The 16,293-nt window shown below is 38.1% G+C and overlaps 1 protein-coding gene across 4 annotated transcripts in view; it reads right to left on the minus strand.

Moving 5' to 3' along the window:
• The window catches only part of gabbr1b (gamma-aminobutyric acid (GABA) B receptor, 1b), a 159,300-nt gene that overhangs the window by 21,638 nt on the left and 121,369 nt on the right, over positions 1 to 16,293 (minus strand). For 3 of the 4 annotated variants that reach the window (XM_067509882.1, XM_067509902.1, XM_067509912.1), the window contains 2 exons: positions 11,150 to 11,227; positions 1,346 to 1,496 (listed from right to left, as the gene is read on the minus strand). In XM_067509882.1, the coding sequence (XP_067365983.1) occupies positions 1,346 to 1,496; positions 11,150 to 11,227 (229 nt within the window). The remainder of the gene's footprint in view (positions 1 to 1,345; positions 1,497 to 11,149; positions 11,228 to 16,293) is intronic. The other variant, XM_067509892.1, reaches the window with a different exon arrangement.

Below are 16,293 nucleotides of genomic sequence, written 5' to 3' on the forward strand. Positions count from 1 at the left end.
CAACCAAAACATAATAAACTGAACGATTAAAAGTACTTTTTGCAAAAATAGCTTGTGATTCATTGGAGGGCTCAGAACACAAACTTCCTTTGTGCTTTGTATTTCGAAAGGTCAGTTTCTCAGATCAATATTAGATCTTATACCAAACTCTTTCTCTTCCCCATTCAGTTGCTCCACCTGTGGCTCCAGTCACAAATGGTGCATTTGTTATAACCACCATGTAGCACAATCATGAAAATTTAACAGGACACAGACACATTGACAGGTGGGATGTAATGGTCCAAAATAAGTAATCACATGATTGACAAAAGAAACTGAAATGGATCACGGCTGTTAAAGGGGACACAGCTGTGGCACTGCAGCTGATATTGCCTGTTGATTTTCTGTATATCTAAGTTAACTTTCCAGTAGTGTAAACCTGTCCAGGGTGTACCCTGCTGTTAGCCTGATGACAGCTGGGATTGGCTCCAGCCCTCTGGGGACCCTTACAGACCGAGAAAATTGATGGGTGGATGAATGAATAAATCTATATATACACTGTTTGTTTGTATGTCACATTTAAACCTGTATTATCCCAGTTTTGTTTTTATTATACCTTCTACTTTAGCTACGTTCGTTGAGGTTGTTAAAAAAACATACCTTATGCATAAACTGAGAAAACGTAGTCAAAGAGCGTACTCCTAATTGCTGAGACTGATCTTTATATAAGCGATCAGTCTGTTAAAACTATTCCATAAAATTATAAAAAAGACAACTAAAATTAAAATTTATTTCATTCAAAGAAGCTGAATAATCAGCTAAATGCTTTACATGCTAAATGTAGCTCATTAGAATGAAATAAGAGCTGCAATGTAAAATCCTATCATTTAGTGTATGTTGCTTTTTTTATTGAGCACACAGTAGAAATCAGTGTATTATACATTAAATTATACAACTCATATAAAAATGTGGCTGTTGATCCACTGTAAGAGGAGGGGGTTAATTGATCCCCAGTTTGACTTTCTTTTCTTTTCACCGGTCAAGGCAGATGGCCGGTTGTGAATTGGTGCTATATAAATAAATTTGAATTGAATTTAATTAAAGGCTTAAATAAATGAAACTAGCAATGTTACACAACTTCACCTATATGCATAACTTACACCTTATGATAAAGTATGTTCACCATTATGTTAGTGAACAGTGGTTGAATCAGAGCTTCCCCCTTAAAAAAAAAAAAAACCCGGCAAGCTGAAAATAGTTAATGTGCTGCTTGGAGCTGAAGAGATCTGCAGTCTCTGTGTTTTTGACACTTAGCCCAGGCCGTTTTCAGATCTTGATTGACAGTGAGTTAACTGAACTTTTGTACCTGACATTGCTGTTGTAGATGTTGAAGGTGAGGCAGACTATTCCCAGCAGGATTCCCAACCCAGCAAAGACAGACACAGACACAAAGAGCTTCTGGGACAGGTAGCGAAACTCTTCAATGACCACCGTCTGGTCTGCAGGGGGTCCTGAGCCTATTAAACACAGAGGAGATATTGTGAAGGATGAAAAGACTGTAAGGAACAGAGGAGTTGAGACAAGAAAAAGTTGTGAATTAGTAGAGCAGAAAAGTTAAATGTATCTTCAGTGTCTGAGTGTCCAGCCATGCCTCAGCCTCCATTGTCCTACTAATGTTCACAGCGAATCACCCAGTGTGTGTGGCTCCATTATCAAGGTTCATTTAACGTTCAGATCACAACCAGCACTAACAGATACTAAGACACAGCTGAGGACTGAATAACACAACTGACGCTTTTCACTTTTTGGTTCATTTCATCCATTGACCTCGACTGTGCTTTATTCATAAATCATTTTCTGATTTTTCCGAGCAACATTGGTGTCCTGAAGCAAAGTCTATTTAGTGTAGTGGACAAACCTCAATCAAATGAAACTGAAACATGGATGTTTTGCAGCTATAGACTATACCTATAGGTTGTTTTATCAAAACGAATGTACTCTTTTCAATCACTTATCTTGCAAAACACAAACTGAAGCTTCTTGTACAAAAGCATTCATGGCAATCATTTAATGCTGTGGAGTAGCTCCTATGGCCGTAATGATAAATGTCTTGGCTGTTTATGTAAAGCACTCTGTAGCTGCTAACATAACATGATGCTGCCGCCACTATGGTTCCACTGCATCATGAGCAAATACACAAGTATAAAACTGACAATTTATGATTTTTTTCAGTTTCTACAAATATATTTAAGCCCTTAAAATTGGGATGCATGAACAAAAATTTAACTCCCACATGGCTTAATCCAAAATCTTTGACCAAACCCTTAAATAAGAAGTGACAGTGTTTACCTATTAAGCATATCTTGATTGTTTCATTGGAAATCTATTGTTCTTTTTGTTATATTGTTTACTATGGCATGCATTGGACATGCTATCATATTGATGAGCTTATGTAATGTCGCAACAATTATTTCCGTCAAGAGTTGCAATGCATTTTCAAGACATTTTCAAGATCTTATATTGATGATGAGAGAGTCGGACCACTGCATAAAGTCTTCTCTAGCATATGCCAAAGAATCTAAATGGGGTTACGGTGTGGACTGCCTGGTGGACAATCCATGTATGACGATTATGTCTCATGTTCCCTGAAGCACTCTTTGACAGCCTGATTAGTCCTGGCATTGCATCTTAAAATATGCCCCTGCCATCAAAGAAGAAAAAAATCTAGTATGAAAAAACCTGATCAAGTATTCAGTTACTCATTGCATCAGTTAGGGTTGAAGAACTTGTTTCCAGGTGAGATATATTAATACTGCAGTAATTATCCAGTGGAATTATTTTACCTATTTACTTAGTTAAATCTAGGTGGTGACTTCATTTTGGCCTTGCAATGTACATATGTACTTAAGTGTCAGAATTAAAGGCAACTCCTGCAGCATATAGACAATAACAAAGACACACTCTATGAATGTTACCTGAATTTTGTTGCTGACCACAGCCCTTTATAACCACAGTGTACCTATCTTCTGATGGCTACTTCCAGGAAGATAACGTGCCATGTTACAATGCTAAAATCATCTGAAACTTGTTTCTTGAACATGACAATGACTTGTACTCAAATAGCCTCCACACTACACCTTTTGGACGAGCTGGAATGGGAGATTGAGCGTTATTTAATGTCACTTACAGGTAAACTATATCTACAGACACAATCCACGGATCCACAGATACATTTTCATGCGTCAGTATTACTCAGCCTGTGAAAACTGTTGTATAAGGTCTTCTGAGGCTGGTGGAGAAAATAATCCAGATGATGTCAACAAATGACTACCAGTTTTCAACAGATGGCCTGCATTACAAAGTGGGGATGTGTAGTTTTAAAAGTATGAGTGTTTATACACCGTATTACTACATGAAGTGAGGTTCAACTCTTTTGCATGTCTCAGTTTTACCTGATGGAAAAAACAAACATTGCAGAAAGTTTTTTTTTTAATACTGCCTAACTAGATGTTACCCAACTTGCCATTTTCTTCTGTTGATAAAATTTTTAACTTTTGTCTTTTTTAGTGAGGTATTTGCTAAGATCTGCAAATTTTGGCAAGGACAGAAAGCACCTAGCTCTTCTGTTTCCTAGCAACCACCTCATCTACCTGTATAGAGATTGCTTAACATCACACAGAGTGACACCAGCTCATGCTTTAAGTGTATGTTTAAGTCCACAAATCAGGGCCTAAAATCACTTCCTACAGAGCACTCTATATTTGGAATGTCTGACACATTTACATCCTGTGTCCTTTATTGTTTTATAAATCGGGTGGGTAAACATTTGGACATTTTATAGGTGCTACACGGTGACTTAACACAAATCAGGGAAAAAAACTTACAATAAAGTGCAAATTCAGTATAGCACACAGGTATTAGATTGGCGTAATGCAGTCTGTATGCACCTGAAAAGAAAGACATAACCCGTAATAAACAAAATAAATCAGTAAAACCCTTTTATGTGGGAGGATTTTATGTAGTTTAGAAACCCTGCAGTGAGACCTGCTTCACCCTGCCTTAATGAGCTGCTAATCCATTCAAATATTCAAATGCCAAGACATGCTGTGGAGAACTAAAACCTGAAATTTAAAATGAAGAGGAGAAAATCCCATATATAAACAAAAGTCAATATATGCACAAAGTTTCATCATCTATCAGCAAATGAATCAGAAAATAAAAAGAGTGGTGTGTGTTATTTTAACCTGAAGGTGCCATCTCTGTGTTTCAGCAGTTAATTTCTTTCTCAATATTATCTCTGTAAATGAAAGTCTGGGTCTCCTAGAGGTCTGGATATTTTTTTACATTTCAACAATGAGTTTCCCCTCATCCAGAGTGACACCTGCAAGTCCACAGAAGTAGACTGAAAAGAGAATTTTAAGTTTGGTGGCTGAAATGTGAATAGAAGAATAGAATTGCAAAGCAAAAAAAAAAAAAAATACAGTTGTCAAAAATCCAACTAGATAACCTTTAAGCAAATTAACCTACAGTTGTTTCAGGATTGTGATGGTCAGCTGCTTTTCACACCATTTTAAGCCTTTCATGTTCAGTCCATCACTACTAAAATTTCTTGGGCTGCCAACAATCAAAACAAAAGAACCCTCATGCTCATTGGGTTTCAAAAATATTTCAAAATGCTGCACAGTATTTGACCAATTAGCACTTGACCACTCCACTAGTTCCTATACCCTTAGAAAGTAGAAGGAACTACTCCTGAACAGGGGGTCAGAGCTAAATTTAGACACTAGATGGTCCAGTGGAAATACAGGTACAGAAACTACAACAATTCCTGGTCTCCAGGAAAAGTTACTTCAATGCAAATGGGTCCACCTGATACAGGTGCCCTTTCGAATTCCTACTGGAAGGCTCAGGAGCAGCAAAATTTGTTTCCAAGGGAACAATCATGCCTGCCTGTGGAACCTCCTTTCATGAAATGCTGTGTTAAAGTTGTGGTTTGGTTGATTTTAGGCACAAACACAACTGGGTTATGGATGGGCACCAAACATCTTGACAAAGGTTAAAATAAATTAAATTTTGTGGCTCATCAATATTGGAACAAATGTTGAATGGCATGGTTTTGCCTGTTTTCTTGTTACTCCAAGACTAATCAAGTAGAAAAGTGTGACAAAAGAGGTCTGTCGGTGGTTCTGATTGTTACATTCACTGGAAGTCCGAACGTCAGGTCCAAAGAGGTGTTGATGCAAGTGAAGTGCGCCATCATTAGACTGAAAAATCTAAATAGACCCACCAGAGAAACAGCAAAAACACAGTGGCCAATACAACTGTTTCTTGAAAAGAAAGCATTAAATGGCAGCCCAATAAAAGCAAAAGGCCCACAAGACAACTAACGTGGATGACTGCAGATTTCTGTACATAGTGAAGAAGAACCCCTTCACAACATCTAGCCAAGTCAAGACAATTCTTGAGGACATACAGTATATCACTGTCAAAGTCTCCAGTCAAGAGACAGCTCTATAATGATCATAGAGAGGCTTCATAACAAGGTGCAAAATACTCAAGAAGACAAAGGCTATATTACATTTAGCTAGAAAACACCTAGAGAAGCCTGCCCAGCTCTAGAACAAGACTCTTCGCACTGATGAAACCAAGATTAACTTGTTTCCAGCTGAGAAAAGTATGGAGAAGGGAAGGCACAGCTAACTATCATCATCTGTCAAACATGGTGGAGGCAGTGTCTTGGCATGGGCGTAAATGGCTGTCATTGGAACCAGATGACAGGATGATATCTGAAGTGTATAACACTGTACCTCTGTTCAGATTCAGCCAATTGCTGCAAAACTGATAGGACGCTGCTTCATAAAGCAAAAGTATACTTACCCAAAACATACAGTGAAAGCCACCCAAAAAATTCTCAAGGTAAAGAGATTGGATATTATTCACTTGCCAAGTCAGTTACCTGATCTCATACTGTGAAGTATTTGACACATACTTCCTTATAAACATAAACCAACACCTCCATATGAGGACACTTATCTTTACATAGTCTTTGCTTTAGGCATCAAATATTGATATCCCCAGCGGTTCTACTGTACTTAGCCAATGCAGATAGACTAAAAGAGAATAGAAGAGAATTTAAAAAAACAAACTGCTGCATTGATTTTGATTCCACTTGCACGTCTGTCTATTTTTACAGTATAATGCTCTTTTGCAACTGCATTAGACCCCCCACTTGTGTCATTAACCATGTGTGAAGTGGTGCACTCCAAAACCAGCCAGCTCTGTGCTAATCTGGGCTAAACGAACATGATTTTTACTTAAATTAAATTAAATATAAAATGGCACAAACTGCTTGTGCTGAATCTAATCAACAAAGTCAACAAACAACATTTTCTGGATTTATATCTGGTTCATCTCTATTATGACCTCCTAAATCAGTGAAGATCAATGTCATATCAGCCACTTCATGTGCTGTCCACAGTCCATTTATGAGGGTTTCCCGCCCTTACTGCTATGTAACCAGTGGCATGCTGGCATGGCCAAATGGTGCACAGCTATAATGACAACACATGTATTGTGTGCAGGCCATGATGATATACAAAATTAGTGATCCGGGAGAATTAGAGGGCACAGAAGGTTGGCTTCCATAGGACACCGTCTGTGAGGGCTGACAGCTATGCAACACAGCAGGTTGGTCTTCATATTATAGTGTGAGAGAACGTTGTGTTTTCAAATATATCACCATTATTGTGGACACAGCTTTACACTTTCTGCTGCTCACAGTTCATAGTCCCCCATGGGAAAATAATTGTGAGCCACCCACACACAGCATAAGTTTACACTTTCTATAACTGGAAAAGCAGGTATGGTGGTTGCAAAAAGCAGGGCAGTAACAGAGACTCATTCTGCAAAGAATAGGGATATTTTGGGCATAAAGGAGTATTTTTTTCACTGGGATATTTAGTTAATAAAATAAGGAAAATAATAGCACCAACGTTGTGTGTTGCAAAGCAGTAAGTAGCTATAGGCTGGATTTTTCATAAATACTATATGCCATTCTCCTATAGTGAATCTATTTACAGAGAGTAGGAGTATGTGTGTATATCAGTGCTCACACACAGCAGGGTCTTTTCAGCATCTGAAGTTTGAGCCATGACAGAGCAGCCCTTGGCAATGCAAGGTAAGATCTGTGAGCCTTGGAATGTTTGAATGAGATGTTAATAGCATCCACATAAGGTCAGAATAGCAACAAATACTTCGTGTGCCTCACAAATGTGTTGCTATGGAGGCAGCAGGTTCACATGCAGCCGAGGATCTTGCGTGTCACACTTCAGAGTTTGATGCAGAGGATGACTTTAAGGATCTTACTTCAAAGCTTAGTGTTTGTTGTTCACACTGCAGCTATTTTGGATTCATGTCATATTCAGGAAACACAACACACACACACACACACACACACACACACACACACACACACACACACACACGCACACACACAGACAAAAACTGTGAAGCAGATGGAAGCAATGAAAGGAAAATAAATCTTGAAAACAAAAAGTGGACAAAATGATTCCATCAAGAGAACAGACCTGGAGACACTCCATGTTGGTATCATTACTTCAATCTTTAAATTATCACTACTCATTCTGTTACATTAACTACAGTACACCAGGAGGTTGGCTTATTTTCAAATTACTAAAGTTGTATTTCATTTAACTGATTTTAAACTGTCAATTGTTGTTTTACCATAGTGCATTGAAGCTGGATATTTCACAGACAGATGATTATATTAAAATATGCAAAGTATCCAATAAATGTGTGTGGACTTTGCAGGACATAGCTACACCTGCAAGTTGTGGTTATGGAATATTTTTTCTATCTAATGTCAGCAGAAGGGGCATCATAATGTCCTGTTGTTTTATCTAGTCAGTGAACCAGTCCAGAATGCATATTAAGATGGTGAGGTAAACATGCTAAACACCATTATGTTAACCGTTAATTAAAAGCATGACCTGTAGATTCTTATTCCTGTTACCATTTTTGCAGCAGACAGTAATAACAGAAGTGTATGCTGCATACCCATAACATACATTTTTAAGCGCTACATGATTTTGCCATCATTCTTTTCTGCATGTTCCAGAAATGTTTTTCACACTATAAACAGCTACAGTTCCTATAGAGCTAAATGTTCTGCAGAACAAAAAAGGAAGCAGAACCATAAAGCTTATACACCAAGAATGTGAGTGGGTGTTAGTTTGAAGTGAAGGCAGATACATAGAGTATACCTTGACATGTATGTGGATTACAAAAAGTGAGTGTCCTTTGGGAAAATGTCTTCTCCAACACTAATACCTCTTACTGCCCTTGTTGGTGGAATCGGGACAGTATGTTACCATGGTGACTGGCCCCATAATGGTTACCACGGCAATATGGGAGCAAGGCAGTGATGCAGCAGTGGTTGTCATGACGACCGAAAAAATGAGGGAGCAGAACAGAGAAGATTGTGAACAAATACTGGGAAATAAAACTGAGAGGGAGAAGGTGAGATGAGATGACCGAAGAGATGAAGGAAGCATAGACTAAAAAGGAAAGGAAGTATAAAAGGAAGAATGAAAGAAAAGGATTTTATAAGAATAGGTCTTGAATTAAACTTGCATTGGTGACACATCAACACGTGTTGTCCTGGTCACCTTGAGGAGTCCTAATTCTGTCACATTGGCTATTTTTGGTTTTCACTGCCAGTAAGAATGCTGCTGACCAACCATACTGGCAGGGAGGAAGAAGGGCATCTTGACGAATTCCTCAGAGTGACTGGCTGTCAAACACATAAAACTGACTTCTTGTATACTATCACTCCACTGTCGGAAAGCATCGGCTGACTTCCAAACACAGTCCAGATGGCCCAGACAGCCCCGCTGTAGGCAGCATAACTGCAGGGTTAAAACACAGGAGGTCAGCACTTCCTCGGGCCCTCCCTCGGGTCATGTCATACCAGAACAAGAGACCTTTTCAATGACCTTGCTGTCTGCTGGCTTGGTTACAAAAAGTAGTTTTTGGCACAGAGCCAGTGATGTATCAGTGCTTACAGCTTTTCAGTGACAGCAGATGAGACTGACGTCAAACGTTACCAGGGGACATTACAGCTTGGCTCCTGTCTTCACAGCTGAGATGTTGACACACCCTCGAGAATCAGCAGCTTAGTTTTCCGAGGATTGGTGGGGAAATTACTCGCTGTGATCATGGGATTATAGAAAATAGCACTCACCTATCTTAAGATAGTTTCAAATGATTGAAAGTTGATTTCCTGCAGTCCAGAAATTATTGCAAAGTTTTACTTGTGTGGAGTACATTTTATTAAATGATGGGCAGCTAGTATCGAAAAAGACACTAAAGCACTGGTATGATATTTAGAGTAATATAAATTGTCAAATACAGCCTGTAATGAACTCATGCACATACGAGGTTGTTACTTGTACTAAGGTGTCTCTCAATAAATTCAGCTTATTTCTATAGCATCAGTACCACAACATCATATCATACTCACTACTTTATGGAGAACTCCATTGTGTCAAAGGCTTTTAACACTTTCACAATAAAAGCCCATCGTGATAGCATGGAGTTAAGCTACTAATGCAAGTAGCTAGCAAGGTCTCATAGGATATGTTTACAGTTTTTCATATTTGTCTTAAATATTTTCACTGAAAAAGATTTTGCCTTTTGTAATCATTCCTCCTGTTCATGCAGGCCATTAAAACTCTTCACTTCTTAGGACACTTTCACTGCAAGTGGTGGGGGAAAACAATACTTTGGGGAAATTTAGCTCAAATAGATTCAACCAAACTTCGAATTTTGCAGTATTTCCAGAATTATGATTAGTCCCCTTTGCCAGCCTATACAACATTTGACCTCATTTTGTTCTAAAATATTTCTAGGACAGGTTCACATATTTGTGTGTGTCTTAAACTAACAGTCCGATGCCCATATAAACACCGAAAGAGGTCTTACTTCTGTTCAAACTCACCATTGAAAGATCTCTTCAAGTAGAAGTGGTGGGGACCAAAATCCACAGTCATTGTTATCAGAAAAACTATATTCATGTGTGTCTCTGAAGCTAAAATGAGGCTTAAGCAGTTGGAGTTTATTGAAATAAATGGCTGTTTTTCAAAAACCTTTTATTATACAATTCCCTCTTTGTGTTTCACTCAACAGTGTTTCCCTGTTGAGATGCAGTGAAAGGAAAGTAAAACAAAATAAAATACAAAATACAAATTGACCTAAAAAAAAAAAAAAGGAAGCTAAAAATCCTCTTAATGTAACTAATTTGCAAGGTCTAGAAAAAGATGACTTACTGGGGATTTTGGCCCCGATCACAGGAAACATCTTTTAGCTGATACTCTAAAAAGCCTGTATTAACAGGAGGCTACAGCGAGCAAAACCTGTCTGTGTTAGTATGGGATCCTGACTGTTTTAAGGCACATGTGAAAAAATGTTGAACATGTCCTTTAATTCACTGCACTTCCTTTGGCCACTGCATCACCCACATTGTTTTCAAAATCTCCAGCTTGCACAATTATCAGTGTTAGATCTGCATCTCGTCAGTACCTAGGGAAGAAGGGAAGTTATATGGAGGGACACAGAGATCGACTGTGTACTGATTACAGAACACAATTTCATTGCTCAAAGTCAAGGTCATGAGGCCCAATCCTATTACAGCACCACCCAGATTGCTTTTTCCTGCTTTGTTTAGATTGTCAACTAGCATATTCTATTTATTGCATTGCTTTCATTGCTTTGAACTGGTTCTCATGTTTAATTAGTAAATGGAATGAAATTGTTGCTCCATAACACAACAGCCTATCACAGCATGTAACTGTGTCTCTAGTTGCTGCTGAACCATTTGGAAGTCTGGTAAGCTGTGAAACGTTAGCAGAAGCATTACTGTTTCCCACATGCTAAATAAAGCCTGACTGATTGATTGATGAACGTTCGCAGCCAACCTGGTGTGCACAGAGTAGATGGGAGAGAGAGAAGAGAGGGCAATGCAAGAGGAATTAGAGGGAGAGAGGCTGAGACTGCAGGGTCAGAGAAAACAGGAGATTAGAAGGTAGAAGTAGAGCAACAGACAGTGATAAAGGGAAAAATAAAGGGGCTGAGGAAGATGAATGTCCCTCACCTATCCACTTGTCATTCCCATACCAGGACAGATTGCCTTTAGTGCTGTCGTAGTATCCAATCTTCTTATAGCTCCCACCTGTGTGTGTGTGTGTGTGTGAGAGAGAGAGAGAGAGAGAGAGAGAGAGAAAAAGACGATCACACTCAACTTTAATGTCTCATTACTGTAACGTTCATAAATGTTACAACATTTATCAACATTACACTCATTGACAACAGCAGAATGTTCCACTACGTTCTTTGTGTGTGGAGAAACATGTTAATGTAAATTTGTCTTTCAGATCTGCTTGTCCTTCCAAGGTCACATTCAGCCTGTTGCCCCAACAACATATGTCAGACCTACTTAAGATTATCTTCAGGTTTAGTCATTGTAAACAGAATAACACTGAATTTAAACCCCCAACAAGCAGGATTTGGTACTTTTACCACTTAACATTTTATTTTACTACTTTGACTCCACCTGCCCTGTCCCTTGTCGGATTCTAAAAATGCATGTAAAAGACACAGTTGTGCTTCTTTATTTGTAGGATGCAGCTTTGTCAAATCAGTTTTTTTTTGTATTAGCACTGATTATTCACAATGGTGAGTCAATGGTCTTAGAGACTAAAACACAGTAGGTTGTTTGTAGCACAAACCAACCAATAACTATTGGAACAACTAACCATCTTCATTTAGTGTCTTATTTAGTGCCCTAACCTAAGATAATCCTGATGTTTTTTGGGTCCTACTCTAACAAGTCACAGTGTTGGCAAAGTCTAAACACCACCTTTTCAAGTGAAAGAGCAAAAGATGGAACTGTCACACATCTATAGTACTTATTGGTATCCATCATTTTGTTGACTGTGAATGGTGTTGGCTATGCCAGTGAATGGTTCAGTGGGTTGGAGGATGGGTTGATGACTCATATTAGCAAAACAACATCAGTTGATGTCAAAGGCAACTTTGCCTAAGTTGGCTTTACAACTTGCTCTACAACATCTTCTCCTTAGACCCTCAATTCTGTTAAGAAATACCCTAAAATAAAAACATTATCAGACAAAAAATCCCCAGTAGGAGCAAAGACTGTGTATGATTTTCCACAAAAACAAAGACCAGGTAATAAATATTTTAGGCCATGTAATAAATAAGCCTCGACTCTGGTTTGGTCAATTTTGACTTTTTGTCATTTTTTTCCGCTAGGAAATCAGAACAGACAGATGTCCGGGCTCTTTGTCCCTCGAGTCTAAGACCAAAAACACCTAATGAGATATTTCATTAAGAAATTTAGACCAGAAGGATCCCTGTAAGCCTGAAAAACTACTCATGTGTGAAACTGGCCAATCATCACCTGTAGCCCAGTCCTGGGGTTTGCTGTAATAACACTTAATATCACAGTGCAGTAGCACAGCCTGAGGGCATCAAACCACCACCCACTAGACTCCACTCACTGTCAAATAATCATCAGACATAATTCCTTATTATGCTCTACAGCAAAGGCTGAGGCAGCCACAGTTACCGAAAGACTTTCTTAACAACTCTCATCATCTCTGTTCACTGACGCAGTAGTGATAAAGAGAAAAGGTCCTTGTTATAACCCTGATTTGCGTTATGTTGTAAAGAGCTGATAATGGTGCTATGAATACGTGACCTGTGTGCTATCAAAATATTTTAAAGAGAAAACCAGTCTAACAGATTTGTAAGGATGATGGCAGTGGCAGTAGTAATAGACTAACAATTTTTAGAGATGACAACAATAATCCATTTGTAAATGATATAATATTCAAACTGATTTATTTAAATTGCCAATTAAGAGCCGGATTGTTTTCCAGAAATATTTAAAATTCATTCAAAATCCCATGGACATATCTAAAACACCTGCAGTAATAACTAAAACTCCAGCCTTGAAATTTATCCTTTTCTATCAATGTGCTGTGCAAGTTACTGATTGTGGTAAATGTATAGCAGGATTTAAAGAAGAGCAGGGATTACAGCCAGAACTTGGGTATAATGACTTTAAAAGAGTGAAATGAAGATTTTATTCGATGTGGGTGAAACCATGTTACATTGATGCAAGTAGCCACTCTGTAGTTTTCAGCTGTAGTTTTCAGATTCTAATAAACTAAATAATTGAACAACGGTCTTAAAAATCTTGGAGTATGCTAAAAATCTTGAGAAAGCCAATTGTTTTGTTTTCACAAAGAACAATAGACTAGATGCACAAAGGGAAGTTGCATTTAATTTCGAATGCTAGTGGAGCAGAAGTTCACTTGGATGTGACAGACAGATGTTTTCTTTTTTGTGACCATTAAGGGCTCACAAAAAGAGTGCAAATATTTTACAATATCATACAATATTTAAGTACAATTTTGCTTTTTTTACAATTGCTTCATTTTAGACCTTTATTTTTACTCCACCATGTTTATGTTGCAGCTTGCTAGTTACTCTCTGCAGTTGACCATTCCTAGTACAAAAACCAATTAACTAACAAATAATGATGTATTATTATGGATTAACAACCTGTCAGTAGATACATTTGTTACAACCTGCTCAAACTTCTGCTCAAACAATCTGCTGTTTTTGTTCCACACTAAGTTGCTAGAAAATACTGGATATTATCTTTAAATAATTACTATGGCTTCTCACAAGTTGTAATTTTCTTGCAGACTTCTTGCAGAAGGTTTTATTTAAGAATTTCTCTATAACTGCAATTATTTTTTGCCTCTCACTCCCTTTTTAAGGATGGTCTGTTGTAGGGAGACAGTATACCCGTGCCCTATTCCTTTAATGTAAAGATTTTTGTACACACCACTGATGTTTTTCACGGAGTAAGCTGGATTGTTTTTTGTCTATATGGTTTAGATTTTGACCAGGATACTGATTCAACACTAAGTGGACCTTACAGGTCCATGTATATTTATAAATCCTCAATTCAAAAAAGGACAATGTGTAAAACATAAATAAAAACAGAATGCAATGATTTGCAAATGAAAGAGACCTTGTTTGGATGTGTGCCTGCGGGCCAGACCAATAGAAAACGTTTGGTGCATCATAAAACAAGAAATCTACAAGAAAAGGCCCAAGACTGTTGTTCAGCTACATCAAACTCCAGTAACAGGTCTACTCACTTCCCAGATGTTTACAGGCAGTTATTAAAGGAAGAGGGGATGCTATACAATAGTAACCATCTCTCTATTCCAACTTTTCAAAGATGTTTTGCAGCCATCAAATTCAAATATTCAATTATACAAATTCAAATGAGCTAATATTTTCCATGAAATGGTAAAACACCTAAGGTTCAACATCAGATATGTTGTTTCTGTTCTATTGTGAATAAAATATGGGTTGATGAGATTTGCAAACAATTGCAATTTATGTTTTACACATCATCCCATTTTTTTGGGAAGTGGGGTTGTACTACATTCCTTTAAACACAGTCACTACATTCAAGTGATCTCCATTAAACTGTGTGTAAACCAAATGGCTGCACTAGAGATTAAGGTGAGTTTAAAGAGGGTTATTTAATCACCTACTTTCAAATTTATATGTTTTTTTTTTTTTTATTAATTGACATTATGTTGCTACTAATTTTACTTTAAAAGAGCCTTTTTTATCAAAAAAGTCACATGTTCAAATTGACTATGGTTAAATGTTGTAAAGAACCAGAAGTGGAAAACTTCCGATGGGCCTTAAGACGACTGTTGTCATGGCAAAATACGACTATTGCTGGTCACAGACACGATCAGTCTAACCAGTAAAGAAGCTTCCCATCCAGGGTGTCTTTAAGGGTTTTAATTTCTTGCAAGACATAAGTGCACCAACACAGTTTTAAGCCTCCATCCAGTGCAGTTCTAAGGTCTTAAAATGTCAAACATGAATTTATATCCTTCTGTTGCTGGGCAGCACACGCTTTACCCCATGGGCCGCTGTTTCCAGCTTTTGTCCTTTATGGTAACTTTTCCCACATACGTTAAGCACATACTGTAGGAATCTGGTGTAACTTGGAGACATCTCCGTGTGAGCAGTCAACCATATAACTGACCTTAAGAAATTTTACAGACATGTAGAAGTGTTCAAAGCAATGTGTATAAAACAACATCCCTATAAAACCCTATATATCCCTATATATCTGATGGACAGAATAAAAAAGCTAGACAAATGCTAGACGAAGCACCTCAGAGCTGGAAAACAAAATGCAATTTAGGGGAATATCATGCTCCACTAAAGCAAGCAATGACAACCCCTTGTTGGTGTCGGTAACTACTGTACATTTCTGTCTATTGAAGGCCATTATTGCAATGAAAATTACATTTAAGAAATAAACTACTCTTAGTCTGGACTTTGACAGACTGTAAGTAAAAATCCTTTACTTTTACTCCTACTCACAAATTAATTTAAAAAATCGTTTTAAGTCTGTTTCTTCAAGATCAAAGATTGAACAAGGCTGTTTTTGGAAACAGCTTTGCTGTCAAAAAACTGTCTCCAGATACAGCAGGAAATTCTCTCTCCACACCCACATATCACTGAACATGACAGAAAAGGCTTTTTCTTTAGCAAAACACAAACTTCCGTTTTTTTCAAAGCCTTAAAACAACAAATGACTCTACAGTGCCACAGCCAACTCACATTTATGCTGAGACGGTGAAAAGAAGCTTTAATTAGCATTTTATTTCCATATCTATTTTCCACTTAGCTTAAACCAGAAAAAACACTGCCCCAGAAAAGGATAGTCCCAGTTACTATCAAACTGCAGCTCATCACTGACCCTCCTCTTGTGGGTTGATGGAGGCCAGCACCAACCAAGACAACTGGCAAAACAAGCTGAATTTTTAATCAGTCCCAAGAACACAGAAAGCCTCCAATAGTCACAGATCTCAGTGCTGCCAGAGGAGCACAAAGCACAGACAGATGAAATAGGAGAACACAGGCTCAGTGATCAAAAGGCAGCAAGCCAACCAGACCCTCACGCCACAACAGATAAAACTACTACCATCACCATGTGATCACTGAGCCACCTCCATTGTAATCCATGAAAAAAGCATGGGGTGCACCCACTCAGAGATAGTATTAATTTGATTATTGTAGAGAAGCTGTTTTTCTGTGACTGTGGGCTGCTGCTAACGAACATCCTGCCCCAATGTTGTGTCAGTGATTTGCATGTACAGAAAT

This window comes from Channa argus, chromosome 1 (genome assembly GCF_033026475.1).
Source record: "Channa argus isolate prfri chromosome 1, Channa argus male v1.0, whole genome shotgun sequence".
Lineage (NCBI taxonomy): Eukaryota > Metazoa > Chordata > Actinopteri > Anabantiformes > Channidae > Channa > Channa argus.